The sequence below is a fragment of the Gadus morhua genome, chromosome 12 (assembly GCF_902167405.1).
Source record: "Gadus morhua chromosome 12, gadMor3.0, whole genome shotgun sequence".
Classification (NCBI taxonomy): Eukaryota; Metazoa; Chordata; class Actinopteri; order Gadiformes; family Gadidae; genus Gadus; species Gadus morhua.
In genome coordinates, this window is record NC_044059.1 from 13,409,567 (window position 1) to 13,436,181 (window position 26,615).

Here is a 26,615-nt window from a genome sequence, read left to right on the forward strand (position 1 = left end):
AGTTCCTCTGTTCCCTGGAGGCCCTGGCCTCCGCTCAGCCTTAGGACCTGGGCTCCGGCGTTCCTGAGATCTGTCGCTCGTCTCCGCACCACATGCTGTGAGGATGTTGTGTGGCGTCTGTCCCGGGGGGAACGTAGATCTGACCCCCGGTCACCGGGTCCACCCCAGCCTGTACAAACAGCTCAGTGTTCTGCTCTCTGTACTGTGGCTTCAACTGTCTGCTCTGTGTTTATATCATTTGTCAGGTTTTGTTTTGCGCTGATGAAACGTGGATCTCTGCCTTGCATGACCGGTGGTACGTTGTGTCGCTCAGAGAGAGGGTTCTAAACCCCCAGGGACGGGGAACGTAGGGGAACCGGGGCGATGGAACCGCATGTTTACCGTGTTGAAACATGGGAAGCCATCACGATGCACAGCGATGCATTCTGGGTAGCGATACACACACGTTTCAGCCTTTCTTTAATCTGTCACCACCTCTCAGAATGACCTCTGAATGAATAAATGAATTTGAAAACACCCCCGGGAGGACGAATCATGTTGTCATTTAGCGTGTTGTTGGTGTCTCCTAGGAGACACAAGTTGTGGCTCAGAGGAGGACAGTGGAGCGGCCCGGGACAGACCCCCGTCCCACGCCCTGTCCCCCATATACGAGCTCCAGGGTCTGGGTCTGGACCCGGGGCGCACGGACGCAACGCGGGGGGGTGAAGAGGAGCAGGAGGAGGAGGAGCAGCAGCAGGAGCAGGAGGAGGAGGAGGAGGAGGAGCAGCAGGAGGAGCAGGAGGAGGAGTTTGCCGAGCGGGACTGGTCCCTCCTCCACCAGCTCCTGTCGGAGCAGGAGTCCAGTCTGGGCGTGATGAGCCCGGTCCCCGAGGAGCTGAACCTGGCCCAGTACCTCATCAAGCAGACGCTGTCCCTGGCGCGTGACGGCCCCGCGGCCTGCCACGCCCCGCCCCCGGAGAAGGAGGGCTTCCAGCGCTGGGCGGAGCTCATCTCCCCCCCCGCCGACGACTCCCCCAGCAGCATCACGGTCACCAGCTACTCCCCCGAGGACGCAGCCTCCCCGCAGGGGGAGTGGACCATCCTGGAGCTGGAGACCCACCACTGACCTCCAGGGACCCACCACTGACCTCCAGAGACCCGACACTGACCTCCAGAGACCCACCACTGACCTCCAGAGACCCACCACTGACCTCCAGAGACCCACCACTGACCTTCACTAACCTCCCCCGACCTTCAGAGACACACCACTGACCTTCAAAGACGTTGACCTTTGGAGACCCACCACTGACCTTCAGGGAGCAGCACTGACCTCCAGAGACAGTGACCTCCAGAGACACTGACCTCCAAAAGCCAGTTCCACCACTGACCTTCAGGGATCACCAATGACCTTCAGCACCGTTCCGCCCCCTGGCTCCAACCCCTGACCGACGCCCCCTGGTGTTCACCCGGGACCCTGCGGCAGTGTGTCTCAGCCCCCCAGGACCCCGGGGACTGGCCCCCCCAGGACGCGGGGGTCTGCACCCCGGGGACAGGCCCCCCCCAGGACCCCGGGGGTCTGGACCGGGGCGAGGAGGCCCTGCATGTGGACCTTATGTACATTTGTCTTGTGGTCAAAGCTCTTTAACGATTGGCTGAGGGGCGTGTTCTTTCATATACTGGAGATAAGATGCATTTGTACATGAATAATATCAATATTAAACTTTCGTATTTATGACTCGGCAACAACGGCTCCGCAAGATATTCCCAGGCTACAGAGAGGCGTGTTAGTGGTGTAGGGGCGCCTCTACCCATGCTGTAAGGCAGTGGTTCTCAAATTGGGGTACGCGTACCCATATGGGTACTTTGGAGTAATGCAAGGGGTCCTCGGAAGATTAAAAAATAAATAAAAAGCCAGTTCATTTTTTGTGGTTGAAATGTAAATCTTATAACACGAGAAAGGAGAATCCCTGAAAAAGAAGGCCTTCCAGAAACACCAAAATGTCGTCAGTTTAAGGTGAATATATTTCAATAGGGGTCACCTCTACATGCTCTGACCCTCCCCTGGCATTGTGTTTCTTTTGTGGGGAGAAATAAGCCAACAGTTACATGAAGCACAGGCCCATGTATCTTACTAAATTGTGAGTATTTGCACCCTTTTAATATTCATGTTTACACTGCCAAATAGAAAGCACATACATTATTGATGTACATTTTATTATTTTTTCAACCCAAAAGATTTTGAGCCAGTGAAGAGGGGTAAATATAAAATATATAAATATATATCTTAGTACACTAGTAGAAAAGGTTAGAGAACCACTGCTATAAGGCATGGTGAGATCTTCTGGCTGTGAGTGGGAGAAGCCCAATGCGTCACCAGTCTGAACCGTCTGAACCTAGAGGAGCCCTATTGCACCACCTGGTGTGACGTCGGTTAGCAACAACCAACCTTCACTGTCCGGTAGGCTGATCGTCTACCCATCATGCATCTGGCTGGACACTCCCCCCTGTGATGTCAATCGTGGGCACGTCTATAAAAGGCTTGTAGGCGTGGCTACGATATACCGCAGCGTGTGAGATGAAGACTTATGAACACATTGAAAGGTTCATGTGAAATAAATTGGAAGAACTTGATGACATGTCTTCAAGAGCGTTTATTATTCACTTTGCTGCGTAGTTGAACATGAATTCATGACAGACATTCATAGAGAAGGCTTAGAGGAATACATTTTATTTTGAGTCAAACACAAGGGTGATTACATCATATCAAACATTTCAACTTCTACAATATCTTTGCAATAAAAAAAAGTGATTGTTCTTTTATTTTAAAGTATTGATTATAGGACTTTTCCGCAACATTCATATAAACCCTGTGGAAATATTTGTAATAATTAATATGTAGTAACAAATCGTATAAATCTATAAATAGAAATAATTTCTATACATAAAATCATTAAAATATGAATATAATTCCAAACATAAAAATTGAAAAATAGCCCCTAATAATAATAATAATGCAGGTTATTTGTAGAGCACTTTACATTCGAAAATCTCAAAGTGCTATAGAGTTTCAAAGAAAAAAAACCCCTAAGGCGTTACCATTAAAAGAATAACAATAATTTATAATAATTTTAAATTAAACCCACAATCCCGAAATCTTTAAATTTCTCTAATGACCTCTGACTTCTGTTTCTTGGACCTAGCTTCAACAACTTCATCTTTATCGTCAGATTAAGTTAAAATAAGGTTCTACAGTGTCTGATTATCTCGTTCGCCCTTAAATCCTCAGTAATGTATATGTTTATACTGTATGGTTGGTAAATTGGTACCTTATACATAAATCCAGAATGAACTTCTGGTTTAACAGATGGAGGATTATCTGTCGCTGCATTGGTTCCATCTAGTGGTGTGAACTAGAACTGCACCGCTCGAACGAGCACGTTTTGATCATCTCACCTTCTCCAACACACGCATGACTCAACAAACATGACATTAGACTGCATCTGGAGTCAAGGGAAGATTATGACACATCTCAGAACTACAGCTTTGTTTTGTGGTCGTGATTCATGTTAAAATGGCAGAGATGATGAAGTTATTCTCCTTCAAATACAATTCTCAAGCCAATCCTTGAGTAATGTCAGGGAGTGTTTGCTGATTAAGTGCGTGTGTCGGTGCGGCGTGGGCATCACAGATTGTAGGTTTTAATAAAGTTGGGTTTCCCAGCAACATTACAAACACTTGAACATTGTTGGCACCATTATCTCCAAGATGTAACGGTTGAGGTCCCATCTCCCCCAGTCAAAATACTTTATCACCAAGAGGGCCCCAGCCTCTGATACCTCCAGAACACTGAGCTGGCATCTTAGGACCCAAGAACTGAATGCTTCAGCTAGCGCTAATGTTGCTACTGCTAATGTGGCTAGTGCTCATGTTGCTAGTGCTAATGTCGCTAGTGCTTATGTTAAAAGTGCTAATGTTAATAGTGCTAATGTTGGAGCTAGCATCACATGATATAATGATGCACACTAACATGGATATTTAACTTGCATAAAGTGTGTCGTAACATGTCCGTCATAACGTATATTTTGTAACATTTATATCAGAAGGGTACATGTTAACAGCTATGAAGTTTAAGGTACATGTTGTAACGTGTGGGTAGTAAGATGGATGTTGTAACATGTTGTACCATGTTTTACATGCTATAACATGTTTTAATATACTATAACATGTTCCACATGCTGTAACATGAGGCGGGTGGGCAGACAGGGGTGGGCGGGGCTAAGCAGCGCAGCGTGCAGGAGGACAGCATCATCAGCGATGACAGCCAATCAGTACACAGGCACGTTAAAGAACTCAAGATGGGGCTGGGGAGGAGAGCAGAGGGATGAGCCGGGGGCGGGGTTAAGGGGTTTAGGGTTTAAGGGTTTGGGGTTACGTCGTGCTCCCTGAGTTAAGTCCCTGACACTGGAGAGGTCTTCTCAGGCGAACTCTCAGGGGAATGCATGCAGTTAGGGTTTGACTTAAGTCTGAAGGGAAGGTTACGACAACTTTCATAACTTTGACCTTCACCTTAAAGTGAAGGTTTAACATAAGTTTAACCTACACTTTAATGTGAAGTTTAAACCTAACTTTAACCTTGACTTTAGGTGAAGGTTACACTTATGTTTAACCTTGACTTTAAGGTGAAGGTCAAAGTTATGAAGGCTGCTGTTTCTGGCCAGATGTTATGCTAACGTTGTTATTTAAGGGAAATGGGAAACTGAGGACAATTATCAATTATAAGGGAGAAGTTAAACATGAACGGATTAGGAGACGCATTCCGGGAGGCCTTAGACCAACACCGACCACCGCCACCGGGTGGGCCATGTGGCGCCATGACAACCGGAGGGAAGACCGGACCAGACCAGACTAGACTAAACTCGTCCAGACCAGACCGGACTAGACTGGACCAGGTGGGACTAGGTTGAGCGGGGGGGGGGGGGGGGGGGGGGGGGGGATCCTACAACCACACACACAGAGTATTCACCTCAGAGGTCTAATTCTGGAATAGACCTGAGGATTCTGAGGCCATATTTGGCACCAGGACACCTGTGATGAGAGACAGACAGGAGCTCAGTGACGAGAGACAAGACAGGAGCTCGTGACAAGAGACAGACGGGAGCTCATTGACGCGGTCATCTTCACCCTGTGAGCTGAGAGACGTTCCTTTAACACCAGCACTGGGAGACAGAGCTCTGACTGGGAGACCAGCCCAGACTGGGAGACAGAGCTCTGACTGGGAGACCAGCTCTGACTGGGAGACCAGCCCTGACTGGGAGACCAGCTCTGACTGGGAGACCAGCTCTGACTGGGAGACAGAGCTCTGACTGGGAGACCAGCTCTGACTGGGAGACCAGCTCTGACTGGGAGACAGAGCTCTGACTGGGAGACCAGCTCTGACTGGGAGACCAGCTCTGACTGGGAGACAGAGCTCTGACTGGGAGACCAGCTCTGACTGGGAGACCAGCTCTGACTGGGAGACAGAGCTCTGACTGGGAGACCAGCTCTGACTGGGAGACCAGCACTGACGAGGCTTTCTGGGCCTGCCGCCGTGCCACTGAGGATTATTTAAATAGTTTGGGCTAAATCTCCTGCGGTATTTCTCCCCCATGAGGTTTAGGTCTAGGACCTTAAACACACTCTGATGAGATCTGGGACCTCTAAACAAGCTTTGTTTAGGTTTTAGTTCCAGGACCTATACACACTCTGTTGAGGTTTTAGGTTTTAGTTCCAGGACCTTATAGATGCTTCTGAGGATGTTTGAGATCACGGACATTAAACTTCTATCAGCTAAAGGAGTATAGTTCATAGGAGCTTTTTCTCCAAAACAGTAACATTCTTGAATCTACAAAAACATATTTTCACATAATATCAAATGGCAAATCAAGACAGTTAATTATGTATTCAATTCTCAAATACTAATGCATTGTTAAACCATTGTTATAATGATAAGTGAGAATCGGAATGAATTGTTTGCAAAAGTTAGCATGTTAGTAAAACGGTAGAAGGAAAAGCCGGTGGAGTGTGCCGGAGGTTAGCTTCATATGGGGAGAGAAACACTGAAACATGCAGTTAGGAGTCACAGCGGCCATTCGCATCGTAGTAACAGTCCTATATTTACCGGTTAAACTACACAGCTGTCAGTCGCTCCATGCTAACAGTCTTGTGTTTACCAGTTAAACTACACAGCTGTCAGTCGCTCCATGCTAACAGTCTTGTGTTTACCAGTTAAACGACACAGCTGTCAGTGGCTCCATGCTAACACAGCACTCGTTAGCATCATGCTAGCAGTAATTACCCGTCGTCTGGGCGGAGCCTTGCCCTCTGACCTTTACATGATCTCATCATGGGCCAGACCTCCCCAGTCATCGTTCTGTTTTACAAAATACAGACATCAACGATTCAGCCAATCGGAGAGAGCGCCCTGGCTTTACATAAAGACGGACAACCAATGAGAGAGCTGCTTGGCCCTACATCAACAGATTCGGCCGATCGTACAGTTGTTCCGTTTATCAAGGCCTTCCTCAGACGGCCTGCAATGTTGCGTCATATTGCCATACATGGTCGGCCCAGAGGGACATGAGGTCTGGCCTCAGGGACAGACCGGAGGACGGTGGGTTCAAAGAGTCTGGGTTTATAAAGTCTCATTGTTCCCAGTCGTCCGGCTCTGCGTGGGGAACAGCGGGGGTCTTAGGATATGACCCACAATGCACCATTCAGCAGGACAATGCCTGAGCCCACTCACTCACACAGGCTTTGTCTGCATTTCCCCCAAATAAACACAAGTAATCACAGTCCAGAGGGTCCGTTTGGTTTGGAGTCGCCCTTAGACCTGGTCAGTACTACAGTACTACTACCGTTCTACTACAGTACTGAAGTAGTACTGTAGTACCAAAATACTGCTACCGTACCAAAGGAGTACTACATTACTGCTGCAGTACCACATTACTACTACATTACTGCTACAGTAATACTACAGTACTACTACAGCCCTAACTGTAGTTCCAGTCTCCCAGTACTCCCAGTCTCCCAGTCCTCCCCTTGTCCCAGTCTCCCAGTCGTCCCTGGTCCCAGTCCTCCCAGTCTCCAAGTAATCCCAGTCCTCCCCTTGTCCCAGTCTCCCAGTCGTCCCTGGTCCCAGTCTCCCAGTCGTCCCAGTCTCCCAGTCCTCCCCTAGTCCCTGTGTCCCAGTCCCCCCCTGGTCCCAGTCCTCCCCTGGTCCCAGTGTCCCAGTCCCCCCAGTCTCCCAGTCGTCCCTGGTCCCAGTCTCCCAGTCCCCCCAGTCCCCCCAGTCTCCCAGTCCCAGTGGGCTGGCGGCCGGTTACTGGCTGATAGGATTATGTGCTAACACAGGGGCTCTGCTCTGTTGATAAGGAGGCTAACAGGAAGCGGGTTATTTAGTAGCTCTTCAGACAATAGGCGCTCTGTTCCCGACCAGCAGCTCGCACACCAACACCCTCACCGGCCCGAGATGCTCTCTCACTCGCCGACTTAAATTACTCATTTTGCCGCTGTCCTCATCGTCCGAACAGTGCAGCCCTTATTTAAGATCTCATCCGTCTTTCAATATCATGAGCCACACACCCAAAAGGGTTTATTAACCCCGACCGGTATGTCGCCTGGCCCATCCCTCCTCTGTTCCACCCCTGAGTTGATCCCCTACCCTCAGACACGGCGCGCTACAGAGGCTCAGCTCAGGAGGTAGAGCGGGATGACTGCTAACCGGAAGGTTGCTAGTTTGATCCCCGGCTCCTCCTAGCTGAGTGTGGAGGTGTCCCTGAGCGAGACGCCTCGCCCTGACTGCTCCTGACCAGCTGTCGCCCTGCGGGGCCGACTCCGCCGTCGGTGTGTGAATGTGTGTATGATCCGTTGTAAATCGCTTTGGATGGAAGCGTCAGCTCAATGCCCTGAATGTGAGGTCCCTGAGAGGAGCCACTCCTCTCAGCGAGCACGCTCCACGGAGCCGGAGGCTACACCTCCGAGCTCCGGACCCCAGAACACTGACTCCATTGTGTGACGCCGGTCTTATTAAAATCCATCAGAATTCCACTTCAGGATTATCTGAGCTGTTTGATGAAGATTAGAGAGCGCTCAGAGGCTTTGGTTACCTCTCGTCTAATCCCTCGGTTCTCTTAAGACGCAAACGTGTACGATAGCAGGGAAACTTATTCTGCTGGAGACGATGGCGTGTGATTGGTTGAATGCGATAAAGTGAATCTTGCAGGAGTGTTGGGTTAGTGGGTCCAGGGGTTAGAGGGCAGGGTTTAAGGGTCGGTCAGCAGGTAGAGGGAAGAGTAACATAGCAGCACTATCAACATGTACTAAACCAGTAAGACCAGTAACAGTGAAGCGTGTTTCTAACATGATGTACTGGTATGTTCTTAGTCAAGCGTGTTCATAACATGTTGGACTGGTTATTCTTGGAGAGGCTTGTTGGTAACATGTTGATGTACTGGTTTGTTCTAACATGTTGACTGGTATGTTGTTGGTAACATGTTGAGGCGCTGCTATGTTGAGGTCTACATCTAGAGTGATTCTCCACCGGGACGAGGCCGGTGCTACATCGAGGGTTAACTCAGGACTACTGCGGTTAGAGAGAGGTCTTCAATAGCTACTGTACCTGGAAAGAGACGCATCTGAAAGTCTATGTTCTGTGAATCACAAGAGAGGCAGTGAAGGGAGGCAGAGGGAAGCACGGCGACCACAGAGAACACATCGCAGGGCCCCAGATGTTCACCCAGGGATTAAAGGAGCTGATCTGATCAGGACCTACTGCTCAGAACGCCTGGCTGATAAGAGGGATAAGAGGACGGGGAAGATCTGCCGTTTTAACGTAGGACATAACGCACGTTAACACCGACCGATCGACGGCCAGGATGGCTGGCCTCATTAAGGAACTGATACAAATCATGCTGTTCCTGCTATATATCTGGATAGATGTATACCAGATCTATATCTCTGGATAGATGTATACCAGATCTATATAGATAGATGTATACCAGATCTATATATCTACATAGATGTATACCACATCTATATCTAGATAGATTTATACCATAGCTAATATATGTAGATAGATGTATAGATCTATATATGTAGATAGATGTATAGATCTATGTATCTAGATAGATGTATACCAGATCTATATGTAGATAGATGAATAGATCTATATCTCTAGATAGATGTTTACCATAGCTATATATCTAGATAGATGTATAGACCTAGAGTGGGGACAGACAGTCAGTCAGACAGACGGCTCTCACCTCCTGCAGCTGGTCGGCCTGCTCGATGGCCTTCAGGACGCTCTTCTTGGACGTCTCCTGGGCCTCTCCGCCCAGCAGGAACTCGTCCAGGATGAAGTAGGCCTTCTCAAAGTTAAAGATGATGTCCAGCTCACATACCTGGTCAGGACAGAGACATCCTGTTAGTGTGACATCACATCCTGTTAGTGTGACACCACATCCTGTTAGTGTGACACAACATCCTGCTGCTGTTACACCACATCCTGTTAGTGTGACACCACATCCTGTTAGTGTGACACCACATCCTGTTAGTGTGACACCACATACGTATCAGTAGTAGTATTAGTCTTGTTACAGGGCACACCGTGACATTAGTACCAGTAGTGGTATTCTCAGTAGTTGTAGCATCAGTATGGCTGTATTGTTGTGGGTGTGGTTTCAGATGGAGCCGTCAGGGTGCTGCTCCCTGATTGGCTGGCGGTGGGAGGAGGCGGGACTCACGCTGCCGAAGTACTTGTCGAGCAGCTCCACGTAGCGGTGGATGACCTCCAGGGTGATCAGCTCGTTGTCCTGCTCCTCGATGGCACAGCAGAAGTACAGGCTGGCGTATCTACGGCAACCACAACACACCAGCCAATCACATCACCGGGACGACGACCGACATCTGAACATGACCAGACCGGCTCCGCCCCCTGAAGCTCCGCCCTCCTAGCCTGGGCCTCGTTCATCAGTTCATCATTCATCAGTTCATCAGTTCAGCTCCCCCGCCCCCCCCCCCCCCACAGACCTCTTGTAGACCACCTTCAGGTCCCCCCCCCCCCCACAGACCTCTTGTAGACCACCTTCAGGTCCCCCCCCCACAGACCTCTTGTAGACCACCTTCAGGTCCCCCCCCCACAGACCTCTTGTAGACCACCTTCAGGTCCCCCCCCCCACAGACCTCTTGTAGACCACCTTCAGGTCCCCCCCCCCCACAGACCTCTTGTAGACCACCTTCATGTCCCCCCCCCCCCCCCACAGACCTCTTGTAGACCACCTTCAGGTCCCCCCCCCCCCACCGACCTCTTGTAGACCACCTTCAGGTCCCCCCCCCCCACAGACCTCTTGTAGACCACCTTCAGGTCCCCCCCCCCCACAGACCTCTTGTAGACCACCTTCAGGTCCCCCCCCCCCACAGACCTCTTGTAGACCACCTTCAGGGCCCCCCCCCCCACAGACCTCTTGTAGACCACCTTCAGGTCCCCCCCCCCCCACAGACCTCTTGTAGACCACCTTCAGGTCCCCCCCCCCACAGACCTCTTGTAGACCACCTTCAGGTCCCCCCCCCCAACCGTCCACAGACCTCTTGTAGACCACCTTCAGGTCCCCCCCCCCCCACAGACCTCTTGTAGACCACCTTCAGGTCCCCCCCCCCCCACAGACCTCTTGTAGACCACCTTCAGGTCCCCCCCCCCCACAGACCTCTTGTAGACCACCTTCAGGTCCCCCCCCCCACAGACCTCTTGTAGACCACCTTCAGGTCCCCCCCCCCCCACAGACCTCTTGTAGACCACCTTCAGGTCCGTCCCCCCCCCACAGACCTCTTGTAGACCACCTTCAGGTCTCCCCCCCCCCCACAGACCTCTTGTAGACCACCTTCAGGTCTCTCCACTCCAGGAAGCTGCACATCTTGGCCTTGCGTCCCAGGATGGTCTGCACCAGCTCGCGGCCCAGCCGCCTCTTCTCCTGGTCGCCCAGCGGGACGTACCACTTCTGCAGGCGCAGCTTCCCCTGGCGGCTGAACAGCAGCATGAAGCGCATCTGGAGAGGAGCAGAGAGGTGGAGCAGAGAGGTGGAGCAGAGAGGTGGAGCAGAGGAGCAGAGAGGTGGAGCAGAGAGGTGGAGCAGAGCTGAAGGACAGAGCTGAGCTTCAACTCTGAAGAACATCTCCAGGCGTTGTCCTTGTCCACAAGGTTTTCGTTCATCGTTCATCATTATATTTTGGAAAACATCTTCACGTACACATTTTTAAATACTTTTTCAGTGATATCTTTCGACAATAAAATAGTTACTTATATTAAAAACCTCTTTAAAGGTAAACTTATGATCATGAACATTAAGCCATTTGAGAGGTCATTAACATATTGCCTGCATTTCCTAGACCGTGTGTGTGTGTGTGTGTGTGTGTGTGTGTGTGTGTGTGTGTGTGTGTGTGTGTGTGTGTGTGTGTGTGTGTGTGTGTGTGTGTGTGTGTGTGTGTGTGTGTGTGTGTGTGTGTGTGTGTATCTGTCTGTCTGTCTGTCTGTCTGTCTGTCTGTCTGTCGAGTTAGAAAACACTTGAGCAGAATACCAGACCTCGTGAACGCATGCCTATTATTATTCATAATTAAGTTATCATTCATAACTATGAATACATAAGGTTGAGGTGAAACGGCAGTAGGCTAAGTAAAGCGCCTATAACCCGTGGGGTAACGGGACGTGTTCAGCGGTCGCAAACGGAATAACTAAGTGACTATTAATCCACTTTCAATACGACTACGGTCTCACAGTTGGTTACTTCCCGATTTAAAAACGATATTAATATTAGTGTAGATCTCTTACCTTGACGGGTAATTCTGGATTCTGTCTGCAGGGAATTAAAGACGCGCACCATGAGGCTCACTTCTCTCTGCAGCCATTGGCTCACGGCTCTCCGAGAAGACGTCGCTGATTGGCCGCATGCCTCTGTCGATCCCGCCTCTCTTTTGTTTATAATCGGTCCTGAGCGTTTGATTGGTGGTCGCGTACGTCGATCAAAGGAACGGATTTAGAGGATTCCTGCAGGACGCTGTTATGGAGAAGAGTTTTATAAAGTTTGATCCGGATGATTTGCTCTGATTTACTTTGATAATAAAGATAATAAAGAGTTTCTGTGTGTAAACAGTGCGTGTTGGTGGGTGTGTTGACACATTTGTGCGTGTGTGTTTTAAACTGTGTGTGTGTGTGTGTGTGTGTGTGTGTGTGTGTGTGCGTGTGCGTGTGCGTGTGTTGATTTGTTCCGTTAACTTTGATAATAAAGATTATGTTTATTGTTGGGGTTGATATTGATTGTGTATTGCATAAAGGGGAATATGAACATGTAGTTTATTAACATGTATTAATTTATCCATGCAAGACATTGGCCTTCATTGTAGGATCAGAATCAGATTCGGAGGTACTTCTATTACAAATCATTGTACTCAAAAGTACAATTCTTAGGCTGGGTTCCTCAACAGCCGCATAGCAGCAACAATACATGATAAATTAAATAATAAGCAACAATGAAAAGATGTATAAATAAGTTTCAGCATAGATCACAATAATAATTAATAATAATCATAAAATAAAGTAAATAATAGTAAAAGAGACTAAGAGAGTGGTAATAAGTACTATTAAGTAATGAGGTGTTAAGTGTGGTGTAAAGTGTTCCGGTGGTAGTAGATGCCCCGGTTGATTCTAGTGACTGAACTGAGTCCTGTCAGCGAGCCAGCGGAGCGCATTACCGCACACGAGCTGTGGTGTCTTAAAGTAATCCTCTCCTCACTCCCTCGCCTCTGCCTGCTCCTCCAGGAGACACTTCTCTCTCTCCCGCCCGGCTACAGCATGCAGCTCCCGGTCCGAGTCCTTCTGGTGCTAGGTCTGCTGCTGCTATCCCAGGGTAAGACGCTGGTACGGTAGGATAGTATAATGTAGGGGATAGTATAGGGTAAGATGGAGTTAAGGACCCCCTAGGAGTTGATCGTAAAAAAAGTGCTAAAAATGTCACTCTCTCTCTCTCTCTCTCTCTCTCTCTCTCTCTCTCTCTCTCTGTCCCTGTCTCTCTCTCTGTCCCTGTCTCTCTCTTTGAACATGGTAATGTAAGGCTTTAGACTTCCATGTGATGTCCATCTTTATTTATGTAACTGTCCATTTTTCATGCATGCCTTGTCTATGCGGCAGTCTTCGTGTCTGTCCACTGCCAAGAGGTAAGAGGAAACAGACAGACAACCGATAAGCCGTTAACGTCCTCATTTAGAACAAAGTCCCAAAAGTGGTAGAAAAGTCTTTGTGTGTCTCTTTCTCTCTCACCCCCCCTCTCTCTCTCTCCCTCTCTCCCTCTCTCTCTCTTTCTCTCCCCCTCCCCCCCCCTCTCTCTCTCTCTCTCTGTCCGTCTGTCCGTCTGTCCGTCTGTCTGTCTGTCTGTCTTCTCTCCCCATCGTCATCATCTTCATCATCATCCCCCCCCCCCTCAGGAGGAGGAGGGAAACCAGGAAGAGGAGCAGCTGCCCCAACAGGAGGAGCTGGAGATGCAGCAGGTGGAGGAGGTGCAGCAGGTGGAGGAGGGGCAGCAGGTGGAGGAGGAGGAGGTGAAGGAGGTGGAGGAGGAGGTGCAGCAGGTGGAGGAGGAAGACGAGGAGGAGGAGGAGGTCGAGGAGGTGGAGGAGGTGCAGCAGGTGGAGGAGGAGGAGGAGGAGGAGGAGGAGGAGGTGGAGGAGGAGAAGGAGGTGGAGGAGGTGGAGGAGGTGCAGCAGGTGGAGGAGGCGTGGACCAGGGGGTCGGTGAAGGCGTGCACCTGCGACTGTGACCCCGCAGACCCCTTGACGGGGGGTCCCAGCATCACCTACCCCACCCTGCCCCCGGCCCCCCCGCAGGGCCCACCTCGGGACTGCATGCCAGGTAAGACCCCCCCCCCCCCCCCAGTACCTAAACACCAGCACTCAGCAGTGTGCAGCGTCTAATCCTAGTTACCGTTGTTGTATACGGGGAATGGGTTAACCTAGTGACAGTTAGGTTAGGTAGCTCCACCGCTCTACCTGTGCAACTAGCTACTGCTAGCAGTTAGCTCCACCGCTCTACCTGTGCCACTAGCTACTGCTAGCAGTTAGCTCCACCGCTCTACCTGTGCCACTAGCTACTGCTAGCAGTTAGCTCCACCGCTCTACCTGTGCCACTAGCTACTGCTAGCAGTTAGCTCCAACGCTCTACCTGTGCCACTAGCTACTGCTAGCAGTTAGCTCCACCGCTCTACCTGTGCCACTAGCTACTGCTAGCAGTTAGCTCCACCGCTCTACCTGTGCCACTAGCTACTGCTAGCAGTTAGCTCCACCGCTCTACCTGTGCCACTAGCTACTGCTAGCGGTTAGCTCTACCGCTCTACCTGTGCCACCAGTTACTGCTAGCAGTTAGCTCCACCTCTCTACCTGTGCCACTAGCTACTGCTAGCAGTTAGCTCCACCGCTCTACCTGTGCCACCAGTTACTGCTAGCAGTTAGCTCCACTGCTCTACCTGTGCCACTAGCTACTGCTAGCAGTTAGCTCCACCGCTCTACCTGTGCCACTAGCTACTGCTAGCAGTTAGCTCCACCGCTCTACCTGTGCCACTAGCTACTGCTAGCAGTTAGCTCCACCGCTCTACCTGTGCCACTAGCTACTGCTAGCGGTTAGCTCTACCGCTCTACCTGTGCCACCAGTTACTGCTAGCAGTTAGCTCCACTGCTCTACCTGTGCCACTAGCTACTGCTAGCAGTTAGCTCTACCGCTCTACCTGTGCCACTAGCTACTGCTAGCAGTTAGCTCTATCGCTCTACCTGTGCCACTAGCTACTGCTAGCAGTTAGATCCACCGCTCTACCTTTGCCACTGCTAGCGGTTAGCTCCCGACTGCCAAACATAAGCAGTTCTCGTAGGAGGAGCTTTGACCCTTCAGACCTACGTATTAAAAATCTTCCAATAAAACAATGTTCCATCAAATATCACAGCTTTACAAGTCAGCGCCCGCGAGCCGAGACATACTTCTGGTGACTAGGGCAGGCTTATTCAACTAACGGCCCGTGGGCCAAATGCGGCCCCTCTTAATTTTTTTCTGGCCCGCAAGAGGTTGCATGCAAAAAATGAAGGACAAACATAGTTGCATGCAAATCAGGTTTCTGTGTGTAGCCGGTGATACTAGCCAGTATCAGTACCCCACAATCAGGAACTGGCATCACTTATTCTAACAATGTTTGGCTCAACCGATATGTGCGAGTCAAGTTTTTCTCATATGAATGCCATCAGAACAAGGGCACTTTGCTCCATGACCTATGAGAAGCTGCATTAGTGTCTCAGGATGAGCCAAACTAGGCAAACAGGGCAGTGCAATCTTTCTCACTGACTCACTGGCTCAAAATGTCTCATATGTACAGTAGTTCTGTTTTGTGATGATTCAAACAACATGGTTGAATTCTAAATATGTGTCCAAAATATGTGAGAACAAAATCTTTTATAATTTAAGTATGATTTATTTGTAGTGATTCAATCACGTAGTTTTACTCTGTTTGGCCCATGAACCCCCAGTGGTTTTCCTTTTCGGCCCCCTTGTTAAGGAGGTTGAATAGCCCTGCTCTAGGGTCTCTCTGACCCAGAGACGGTCAACAGTAGGGTCCTCCGATACGATACCCGAATTGGATATTCCTCCGATACTGCCTAAAATGCAGCATTGGGTATCAGTTAGTACGCAGCTCTATGCACAGATCCAATACCGTCACATGACTCATTTACTACAGAGGCAGAGAACTTCACGACACTACTGTGTAATGCTGCGTCCGTTAGCGGTCTGAGGTGGAAAGACGGAACGGGAGACGGGTCATCTCCAACCTACCTGCGTTCGAGCTACCAGATCGTTAAAACATGGATGCTCACGCTTAACTTCAAGAATGAAATACATGTATAACAATATAGAATAAAATGTAAGAACAAGTGCTGCTAATAGTTACAATGCTAGATGCTGTAGCGCTATATACTCGGTATCGGCCGAAGTCTACAGGGGGGTAGAGGTTTGTGTCTCTGTGGTCCTCCCAGACCGGGACCAGAACCTGCTGACCCAGAGATGGTCCCGACAGGGGGGGTGGAGGTCTGTGTATCTGTGGTCCTTCCAGGCCAGGACCCGGACCCAGCAGAGGTTCTGGTGGTGGATTATCCGACCCTGACGAGCGCCGGGTAATCTGATTACTGAGGCGGGGAGCAGCGAAGAGATTACAAGGAGCAGGAAGTAGGGCGTCCTCCACACGCGAGGAGGAGGTGGAGGAGGAGGAGGAGGAGGTGTTGGAGGAGGAAGAGGTGGAGGAGGTGGTGGTGGAGGTGTTGGAGGAGGAAGAGGTGGAGGAGATGGCGGTGGAGGTGTTGGAGGAGGAAGAGGTGGAGGAGGTGGTGGTGGAGGAGGAGATGGTGGAGGAGGTGGAGGTGAGGGAGGTGGAGGAGGAGGAGGAGTTGGGGGAGGAGGAGGTGGGGAGGAGGTGGAGGTGAGGGAGGTGGTGGAGGAGGAGATGGAGGAGGTGCAGGAGGAGATGGAGGTGGAGGAGGAGGTGCAGGAGGAGATGGAGGTGGAGGAGGAGATGGAGGAGGAGGAGGAGGTGGAGGAGGCGTCAGCACGCCAGGCTGAGCAGTCGAACACAGATCTGTCAGAGCGGGGAGTCGTTTACCAGTGTTTACCAGTGTGTGTGTGTGTGTGTGTTTACCAGTGTGTGTGTGTGTGTCTGTTTACCAGTGTGTGTGTGTGTGTGTGTGTGTGTTTACCAGTGTGTGTGTGTGTGTTTACCAGTGTGTGTGTGTGTGTGTTAACCAGTGTGTGTGTGTATTTACCAGTGTGTGTGTGTGTGTGTGTGTGTGTGTGTGTTAACCAGTGTGTGTGTGTGTGTTTACCAGTGTGTGTGTGTGTGTGTTTACCAGTGTGTGTGTGTGTGTGTGTGTGTGTGTGTGTGTTAACCAGTGTGTGTGTGTGTGTTTACCAGTGTGTGTGTGTGTTTACCAGTGTGTGTGTGTGTGTGTTAACCAGTGTGTGTGTGTGCGTTCCAGAGTGCCCGTACCATCGGCCCCTGGGCTTCGAGTCGGGCTGGGTGGCCCCGTCCCAGATCAGCTGCTCCAACCAGGCCCAGTACGCGGGCTGGTACCTGGCCTGGCTGCCACACAGGGCCCGGCTCAACAACCAGGGCTTCGGGTCAGAGACACACACACAGACACACATCACTACATAACGCAAACACATAGACACACACAGACACACATCACTACATAATACAGACACATAGACACACACAGACACAAACCACTACATAATACACACACATAGAAACACACAGACACACACTGACACACATCACTACATAATACCCAACCACACGTAGACACACACACACACACATCACTACATAATACACACACAGACACACACACAGACACACATCACTACATAATACACACACACAGACACACACAGACGCACACACAGACGCACACACAGACACACACATCACTACATAATACACACACATAGACACACACACATAGACACACACACACAGACACACATTACTGCTTAATACACACACATACACACACATAGACACACACACACACACAGATACAAAAAATGACACGCACGCACGCATACGCTGATCAGGGATACATAATACACACGCATGGACACACACAGACACAAACAGTTCCTCAGTTGACCCCAGTGTGTGTGTGTGTGTGTGTGTGTGTGTGTGTGTGTGTGTGTGTGTGTGTGCACGTGCGTGCAGGTGTGCGTGGCTCTCCAAGTACAACGACCCCCGCCAGTGGCTCCAGCTGGACCTGCAGCAGGTGGGCGTGGTCTCGGGGGTCCTGACCCAGGGCCGCTGCGACGCCGACGAGTGGGTCACCAAGTACAGCCTGCAGCACCGCACCACCGACAGCGCCCGCTGGGTGTACTACAAGGACCAGAGCGGCAACAACAGGGTGGGCCCGGGGGGGGGGGCAGAGCGGCAACAACAGGGTGGGCCCGGGGGGGGGGGGGCAGAGCGGCAACAACAGGGTGGGCCCGGGGGGGGGGGCAGAGCGGCAACAACAGGGTGGGCCCGGGGGGGGGGGGCACTGGGATCAGGGGGGCACCCCAGGGTGAGGAGTGAGGGGTGAGGGGTGAGGGTGAGGAGTGAGGGGTGAGGGGTGAGGGGTGAGGAGTGAGGGGTGAGGAGAGAGGGTGAGGGGTGAGGAGTGAGGGGTGAGGGGTGAGGGTGAGGAGTGAGGGGTGAGGAGTGAGGGGTGAGGAGAGAGGGTGAGGGGTGAGGAGTGAGGGGTGAGGGGTGAGGGTGAGGAGTGAGGGGTGAGGAGTGAGGGGTGAGGAGAGAGGGTGAGGGTGAGGAGTGAGGGGTGAGGAGTGAGGGGTGAGGAGAGAGGGTGAGGGGTGAGGAGTGAGGGGTGAGGGGTGAGGGTGAGGAGTGAGGGGTGAGGGTGAGGAGTGAGGGGTGAGGAGTGAGGGGTGAGGAGTGAGGGGTGAGGAGTGAGGGGTGAGGAGAGAGGGTGAGGGTGAGGAGTGAGGGGTGAGGAGTGAGGGGTGAGGAGAGAGGGTGAGGGGTGAGGAGTGAGGGGTGAGGGTGAGGAGTGAGGGGTGAGGAGTGAGGGGTGAGGAGTGAGGGGTGAGGAGAGAGGGTGAGGGGTGAGGGGTGAGGGTGAGGAGTGAGGGGTGAGGAGTGAGGGGTGAGGAGAGAGGGTGAGGGGTGAGGGTGAGGAGTGAGGGGTGAGGAGTGAGGGGTGAGGGTGAGGAGTGAGGGGTGAGGAGAGAGGGTGAGGAGTGAGGGGTGAGGAGTGAGGGGTGAGGAGAGAGGGTGAGGAGTGAGGGGTGAGGAGTGAGGGGTGAGGAGAGAGGGTGAGGGGTGAGGAGTGAGGGGAGAGGGTGACCTGTCACCTGTCAGAGGAGATCAGTTTAACACAGTTTAGTTTGTTTCTTTCTTCTGACTAATGTCTGATGTACTTGTGTAGACGCACAGTGTGATGACGTGGTTCTGCCCCCCCCGCCCCCCCCCCCAGGTGTTCTACGGGAACACGGACCGCTCCTCCACGGTGCAGAACCTGCTCCGCCCTCCCATCGTGGCGCGCTACGTCCGCCTGCTGCCGCTGGGCTGGCACACGCGCATCGCGCTGCGCATGGAGGTCCTCATGTGCATGAAGAAGTGCAGCACACCTGGCCCCGCCCCCGTCTGACCACGCCCCTATAAAGACTTCCTCCCTGCAGGTGTTTAAGGTTTAGGTGGTAGACGGAGGAAGGCTCATCCTGTGTTCAGAAAATGAACGTTTCCACTCTGGGATTACCAAAGTTATTTTGTTCAAGATGAAAACCTTTCCCTCTCTAGCACTGCTTCCGGTCAACACCCAACGCCGTTAAAGAAAGAGATCGCTTGAATCAAAGTCAGTTTTATTCCAGATTTACCGTTACATTTGTAAACATGAAGATCCTAAAATAGTAAATGTCACCACAGGGGAGGGTGAGAATGGGGGGAGATAACACGTTCTATGCTACTCAGTTGTGTCCGTAATAAAATAATAAAAACACCTCAAAATACTTCATCTCATCTGACGCTTGGTGGATGACATACACTCAGCAGTATTAATGTAATACTGTGTGCAGCGTGTGGTACGACACATGGTACAGTACTCCTCCGTGACGAGGAGGGAGCGTGGGAAGCCTCCGTTATATTCTCTGTTCAGACGACACGGCACGCAGACTCCACACAGAGGAAGATCAATATCACCTATCAGGATTATTATAAGGTCGATAACGCGCTGCCACGCAGTCTCTTCAAAGTGCAACGTTTAAAAAAATAAAACTTCAGCGTGTTGATCCCGGCTCCTCGTCCATGGCACGTGGAACCGCTCCGAGCATTCTTATCAGTTCAGTGTTCCTTCACGGTCCTTACTAAAGTGCGCTCCCAAACATCCCCGGTTTGTGGTTATCGACAACATAACAGAAACCCTGCTTTAAAAATCACATTCAGTAAAAACCAATGTTTATGCAGTAAGTGGTACAACAGTACATTGTGTGTGTTTCATATCATATACGGCATACACTCCCAGTGGAGTACTGGTTGTTACACGTAATACCAGTTGAAATGTAACTTCATCAACTTAAAGCTAAAAACACAATATAATGTTTATCTGCCTTAAAATAAATACATTTAATCCGTTTTTAATAAATACTCTGAGTCAATGGAGGACAGAACCGTCCAGCAGGGGGCGACATCTGCAGTTTAGCTCGATAAACACCACGACGGACAGCCCGCCGGACGTCGACGCTGGTCGTCATGCCAACCGACAGCGATGACGTCCCGAAGGCGTGAGGTTATGAACACATTACTGGCATCCTGACAGTGGTACGAGACAGGTGTAGGGTGAACACATGACTTAGAATGAAGGCGTGAGATCCTTGTGTTAACAGTTAATAAACAGTTAGTAAACTACCGGTATGACAGCCTATTGGTTCCACTGGTTTCTATTAGGAGAAAAGCACAAACTTGACTGGATTTCTATTGAATAGAAACGAAAAATACACTTAAAAACCTACACTCCATATAGATTTGTATTTATTCCATGTATAGCAAAATTATAATAGTATATATAATAATAATATAAATTCTATCAAACACGAAAGCTTTATAAAAACAGAGTGAAGCGGGGGGGGGGGGTTAGAAGGTTTGGTTTATCGAGACACCTGTTCTCCGTCGGTCTGGACAGGAAGTACACTGGAACGACAGGAAGTAGCCGCCGCGGGTGGGCGGGGCCTACAGGGCGGTCTCCTTCAGGTCGTTGAGGTTGGGCATGCGGGGGCGGGACTGGCGCGGGAAGCCGTGTCCATTCTGCCCGCCCTTCCCGCCCAGCTGCTCGGGGTAGGGGTTCCCCTCGGAGCGGCCCAGGGGCGCCCCGTGCCCCGCCCACCCCGGGTCCAGGGCGGGGCCCGGGAGCGGGTAGCCCCCCTGCTGCTGCCGGCTCTTCAGCTGGGGCGTGGCGACGCCGGCGTGGCCCCGCCCCTCGGGGAAGCCCCCGCCCCCCTTGGAGGGGGCGGGGTTAGGGACGGGGAGGGGCTGGTAGCGGTGGTCGGCCGTCTGATTGGACTGGGAAGACGAGAGGTGGAGCAGCTTCCTCAGAGACCTCAGGGGCTGGCTCTGGGGGGGGGGACCACGACGCAGAACCAGGTTAGAACCCAACGTAGAACCACGGTAGAACCCAACGTAGAACCACATTAGAACCCAACATAGAACCACGTTAGAACCCAACGCAGAACCCAACGCAGAACCAGGTTAGAACCCAACGTAGAACCACGTTAGAACCCAACGCAGAACCAGGTTAGAACCCAACGTAGAACCACGTTAGAACCAAACGCAGAACCATGTTAGAACCCAACGCAGAACCATGTTAGAACCACATCAAAACCACATTAACAACACCACGTTCTATGGTCGTCAGGGTTACTTGGAACCATGGTTATGTGTTCTGTGGTCGTCAGGGGTACCAGGGTATTGTGTTCTATGGTGGTCAGGGTTACCTGGTACCAGGGTATCGTGTTCATCATGGTTACCTGGTACCATGGTAACATGTTCCATGGTCATCATGGTAACCTGTTACCAGGGTAACGTGTTCCGTGGTCGTCAGGGTTACCTGTTACCATGGTAACGTGTTTGTCATGGTTACCTGGTACCATTGTAACATGTTCCGTGGTCGTCAGGGTTAACTGGTACCAGGGTATCGTGTTCATCATGGTTACCTGGTACCATGGTAACATGTTCCGTGGTCATCATGGTAACCTGTTACCAGGGTAACGTGTTCCGTGGTCGTCAGGGTTACCTGGTACCATGGTAACGTGTTTGCCATGGTTACCTGGTACCATGGTAACGTGTTCCGTGGTCGTCATGGTAACCTGTTAGCAGGGTACCGTGTTCCTTGGTCGTCATGGTAACCTGGTACCATGGTAACGTGTTCCTTGGTCGTCATGGTAACCTGGTACCAGGGTAACATGTTCTTTGGTGGTCAGGGTTACCTGGTACCACGGTGACGTGTTCGTCATGGTTACCTGGGCGTGTTGTGCGCTGGTGGTCGTGGTTACCTGGGCGTGGGCGTCGGCCAGCTTGTCGTGGGGCCAGTCGTCGGGGTCCCGCTCCCGGCTCTTGTCCCGGGAGCGGTGGCGGGCGCTCTGATGGCCGGAGGCACGGGACGACTTCTGCTGGGCGCCGCGCTCCGCTCCGTCGTTCGCCTGTTCTCACGGCAACAGACAGCGTTAGCGGCAGGGCGTGGCCGGGCGGGGGGCGTGTATGCGGCGCGGCGGCGGTCATGCAGATCATTCCCTCGAGCGGTGAGGCATGCGGTTAGTATGGAAGGCGCCTGATTGGCCAGCAGCACCCCCACCAGCCAGAGGTCAGAGGTCAGAGATCACACTGCTGGGGAGTCAGAGAGTCACGGGCCTCAGTACGGAGGGGGGGGGGGGGGGGGGGGGGGGGGGGGGCGAACTGGGTTCAATCCCACCTTCCTCAACCTATCAGAAGGCTCCTCAACACACCAACAGCCCAGAAGAAAGCCCAAACAGGATGTGGATCATGTGGTGGTGTCTGGGTGGAGCTGAGCTACTGGGTTAGTCTGGCAGGTGGGTGGTGCTGTCTGGGTGGAGCTGAGGTGGAGGACGGACCAGAGGCAGATGGGTTAATGGAGGGGTGAAGCAGAGAGAGGTGAGGCTGAACCATGGCCTCCCATGGTTCAGCCTGGCTACACAGACAGGGGGACCTCACCAGGTGCAGCTTAGCTAACCTAGCTAGCTAGGATTCACCTGACCAGGTATCAGTAAGCTAACATCAGGGACGGGGTGGTGTGACGGGTGGTGTACAGGGTGGTGTACGGCTGATTAGTGGTGATGGGGTCATGGAGGGAGGCAGTACCATGAGCGGAGAGCGGGTGGAGGTCTTTAAGCTAGTCTTTGAGTTAAAGAGGGGGAAGAGACAGCTCTTGATCAGAGGAGGTCCTCCAGCCTGGAGCTCGGCCGGCAGGCTGGCGGAGGACGGCTGGGGGCGGGAGAACGAGGCACGTCAGCAACAACAACAACATCAACAGCAACCACGACCGCGACCAGGAAACCTGCTTTGAAAAGGCGTTTTCCACAACAGGGTACGGTACTCGACACTCCGCTAGGTGGAGCCGGGGATCGAACCAGCGACCTTCCGGTGACCAGCTGACCCGCTCCACCTCCTGAGCCACATGCCGCCTCCGCTTCCGTTTCCGTTTTGACATTTGATCATTTCTCGCAACGGCGTTCTGATCGTTCCGGGACATTTGGTCAATCTGGTCGTTTCCAGTTGGTTCCAGGAGGGGAGAACGCCGTTCTAAAGGCCAGGTTCCCCCGGACGCACGGACCCTGAGGTAGGACAGGGGGGTCCGGCGGGTGGGAGAGGGGACGCACGCGCCGAGCTCCACAGAGATATCGACACGAAGCACACACCAACGAGAGGGAGGGGGCGCTGGGTCCACGAGCAAACCGCCGGGATTCAAACCGCAGCACAGAACTCACCGGCTGGGACTTTTTCTTCTTCTTCTTGATGGCTCTGAAGAAGCCCTGCTTCTCCTTCTCCTTGGTCTCCACCGGGTTCATCACAGCCTCGTGGCCCGTCCTACCGGAGAACAACGTTAGAGCAGCAGTAGAACCGTCCTACCGGAGAACAACGTTAGAGCAGCAGTAGAACCGTCCTACCGGAGAACAATGTTAGAGCAGCAGTAGAACCGTCGTACAGAAGAACAACGTTAGAGCAGCAGTAGAACCGTCCTACAGAAGAACAACTCTAAAGCAGCAGTAGGTCCGTCCTACCGGAGAACAACGTTAAAGCAGCAGGACTATCGGATAGCAACATTAAAGAAGCAGTAGGCCTGGCCAACAGGGAGAACAACTTTAAAGCAGGAGTATATTCACAGGACAGAACAGCGTTAAAGGAGCAGTAGACTGACAGAACAACGTTCAGTACGATCTCAGAGGCCTATTCACCAGGGGTCGAAGGCGGTCTGGCGTTTGGAGTGGTTGGAGCCCGTGCTTCCCTCCCCCGACAGGCCTGGCCCCCGGCCCTGACCCCGGCTCTGACCCCGCCCCTCGTGGAAGGAGTTCTCCGGGCGCGGCGATGGGACTGTCGGGAAAGGGGGAGATAAAAATGGCATCAGCGGTCAAATGAGACAGGGCCAATCCTAAACTCTCACGAAGGTCACCCCCCTCACCTTTGTATTAACTGCCCATGATGTGAAAGTGTCCCTATAAGAATCTTGTCCACCCGTTGTCTCACTGAATGTATTCTTGGTTACTTTGCTGTGTCTATCTTCACTATGATCATGCTCTACAATGAAATGAAATGAAATATTTAGCTGGCCTAAGTGTCCTAAAAAGAAATCTTCATCATCTAGCCAACAGAGGAAAGATGCGTGTTGTCATTGCTGGAGTGCATTTCCACGTCCGCCCAAACCACCAATGAACCTGACTTATCATCACTCATGCGGTCGTCAGAGCGCTCTTGACCTCTGACCTCGGTAGAAGCTGCCCACCCTCCGGGGCATGGAGTCGCTGTAGATGATGCGGTTCTCCTTGGACGAGTCTTCCTGCTGCTCGTGGTACATCCCCACCTGCCGACAACGCAACGCGTCAGACACCGGACCAGGGGCTGCTTAGCCCACCTGGCCAGGTACAACCAAGCTAACCTAGCTAGCTATGATTCACCTGGCAAGGTATAGCTTAGCTAACCTAGCTAGCTCTGCTTCACCTGACCAGGTATAGCTTAGCTAACCGAGCTAGCTATGCTTCACCTGACCATGTATAGCTTAGCTAACCTAGCTAGCTATGCTTCACCTGGCAAGGTTTAGCTTAGGTAACCTAGCTAGCTATGCTTCACATGACCAGGTATAGCTTAGCTAACCTAGCTAGCTATGCTTCACCTGACCAGGTTTAGCTTAGCTAACCTAGCTAGCTATGCTTCACCTGGCAAGGTTTAGCTTAGGTAACCTAGCTAGGAGTTACTGAGCTGTTGTGACGTTGACAGAGTTGTAAGACAGGAGGTTATTTATAGAGAGACGGAGGGAGAGACACAGGCGGAGAGAGGGGGAGCGATTCTATCTCTGATCTGCAGTCTCATCCCAGAGAAGCAAAGCTCACAGCACAAATGAGGAGGCTGAGAGAGAGAAGATAAAGAGAGCATCCACCCACTCCCTCAGTCTGTGTGCACAGGGCTAACTACACTGCTAGCTGTGTGCACAGGGCTAACTAAACGGCTAGCTGTGTACATAGGGCTAACTACAAGGCTAGCTGCGTACACAGGACTAACTACAAGGCTAGCTGTTTACACAGGGCTAACTACACGGCTAGCTGTGTACACAGGACTAATGACACAGCTAGCTGTGTACACAGTGCTAGCTCTAATGCTAGCTGCAGGGCTAGTTGTGTCAACAGGGCTCACTACACGGCTAGCTGTGTACACAGGGCTAGTTTTACGGATAGCTGTGTACACAGGGCTAGCTGTAAAGCTAGCTGCAGGGCTAGTTGTGTGCCCAGTGCTATCTTCAAGGCTAGCTGTGTGCCCAGGGCTAGCTTCAAGGCTAGCTGGGTACACAGGGCTTGCTGCAGGTCTAGTCATGGGTGCTAGGTTGTTAGCCGTGGTTACAGGCTCATGGGTAACGGGCAGCAGGTCGGACCTCGCTTTTCTGCCGCTGAATGTGAAAGGAGGCGGAGTTATCCCGGGTGGAGTCCCTGATTGGAGGCCTGGCAGAGTGGGCGGAGTCCAGGGGCGCCTGCTCGCTCTGTTGATGAAGACGAGGTGTGAAGACGGCACCATGACAACAGGGAAGCACACACACACAAACACAGTGCCTCTCTCTCACCGACGCTCAGTGTGTACACAAACATACAGCGGGCATGAGTCACGGCGCCCACGACACGGAGCACACACACATACATGCACCGCCGCATATGCTGAGCCCCCCCAGGGTGACCGGGGGGCCTCTCTGCTGAACGCTGAGCTAAGCTAAGCTAACGGCAAGCATGACGCCGGGACGGAGGTAGAGATGCTCCGATACCGTTCTTTCCTTCCCGATACCGATTCCGATTCCTGCCGATCTGCCGATGCAGAGTATTTACCGCTACAGCGTCTAGCATGGTACCCACTAGGCTCTCTTTTGATTCCAGACATGAATAGTTGGTTCACTTACTATCAACCAATTATCTTTTCAGAACTCATTCACATTTATAATCTATAATTGTACAATACATTTGTATTCTTGTAGTCAAGCGTCCGTGCATCCATGTTTTTACGACGCTCGGGAAGTTCTCAGCCTGTGTAGTAAATGAATCCCGTGATGCTATCAGATCGGTGCATACACCTGCTTACTCGCCGATACCCGACGCTGCCCTTTAGGCAGCATCTGAGTTTTCCCGACACTGGAACGGTATCGGAACACCTCTAGACGGAGGCCACCGGCGTCTGAAGGCCTGATCTGTTACATCAGCACTGGCTCCCCCATATCTACCACAAACACATCCTCAAATCCCACCCAGGACCACGGCCTCCCCTCCCGACCGGACCCCCGC

At 51.9% G+C, this 26,615-nt stretch overlaps 4 protein-coding genes and 1 long non-coding RNA gene across 12 annotated transcripts in view; 3 read left to right on the forward strand and 2 right to left on the reverse strand.

Annotated features, from left to right (window-relative positions):
- btbd8 (BTB domain containing 8) overlaps positions 1 to 2,610 on the forward strand; it is a 25,991-nt gene extending 23,381 nt beyond the window's left edge. For both annotated transcript variants that reach the window (XM_030372141.1, XM_030372142.1), the window contains exon 19: positions 570 to 2,610. In XM_030372141.1, the coding sequence (XP_030228001.1) occupies positions 570 to 1,105 (536 nt within the window). In that variant the 3' untranslated portion in view covers positions 1,106 to 2,610. The remainder of the gene's footprint in view (positions 1 to 569) is intronic.
- Positions 2,611 to 11,941, reverse strand: LOC115555350 (AP-1 complex subunit sigma-2). Of its 6 annotated transcripts, XM_030372164.1 has the most exons (7): positions 11,838 to 11,941; positions 10,879 to 11,057; positions 9,759 to 9,867; positions 9,279 to 9,416; positions 8,636 to 8,666; positions 5,003 to 5,064; positions 4,228 to 4,340 (listed from the first exon to the last, which is right to left on the reverse strand). In XM_030372164.1, the coding sequence occupies exons 2-6, from the start codon at positions 11,055 to 11,057 to the stop codon at positions 5,012 to 5,014; spliced, it is 510 nt and encodes a 169-aa protein (XP_030228024.1). In that variant the 5' UTR covers positions 11,838 to 11,941; the 3' UTR covers positions 4,228 to 4,340; positions 5,003 to 5,011. The 6 variants fall into 6 exon arrangements, with proteins under 6 accessions (XP_030228022.1, XP_030228027.1, XP_030228025.1 ...); XM_030372162.1 differs by lacking the exon at positions 8,636 to 8,666 and having other exon boundaries at positions 2,611 to 4,340; XM_030372165.1 differs by lacking the exon at positions 5,003 to 5,064 and having other exon boundaries at positions 4,200 to 4,340.
- Positions 11,942 to 12,762: 821 nt separating this feature from the next.
- Positions 12,763 to 13,586, forward strand: LOC115555355 (uncharacterized). Its single transcript, XR_003978865.1, has 3 exons — positions 12,763 to 12,912; positions 13,194 to 13,219; positions 13,487 to 13,586. It is a non-coding gene; the product is annotated as an uncharacterized LOC115555355 (long non-coding RNA).
- A 59-nt stretch (positions 13,587 to 13,645) lies between these two features.
- On the forward strand, positions 13,646 to 19,865 carry LOC115555353 (retinoschisin; the record flags this gene model as incomplete). The annotated part of the gene is made up of 4 exons (XM_030372172.1): positions 13,646 to 13,910; positions 17,063 to 17,204; positions 17,791 to 17,986; positions 19,055 to 19,865. Coding segments are annotated over 4 exons (777 nt in total), but the record flags the coding sequence as incomplete, so codon positions are not given.
- Positions 19,423 to 26,615, reverse strand: part of LOC115555336 (cyclin-dependent kinase-like 5) — a 27,776-nt gene continuing 20,583 nt past the window's right edge. Inside the window, exons 12-18 of one of the 2 annotated variants that reach the window (XM_030372147.1) lie at positions 25,724 to 25,828; positions 24,565 to 24,661; positions 24,039 to 24,174; positions 23,571 to 23,670; positions 22,945 to 23,067; positions 22,122 to 22,268; positions 19,423 to 21,183 (exon numbers count right to left, since the gene is read on the reverse strand). In XM_030372147.1, the coding sequence (XP_030228007.1) occupies positions 20,803 to 21,183; positions 22,122 to 22,268; positions 22,945 to 23,067; positions 23,571 to 23,670; positions 24,039 to 24,174; positions 24,565 to 24,661; positions 25,724 to 25,828 (1,089 nt within the window). In that variant the 3' untranslated portion in view covers positions 19,423 to 20,802. The remainder of the gene's footprint in view (positions 21,184 to 22,121; positions 22,269 to 22,944; positions 23,068 to 23,570; positions 23,671 to 24,038; positions 24,175 to 24,564; positions 24,662 to 25,723; positions 25,829 to 26,615) is intronic. The other variant, XM_030372148.1, reaches the window with a different exon arrangement.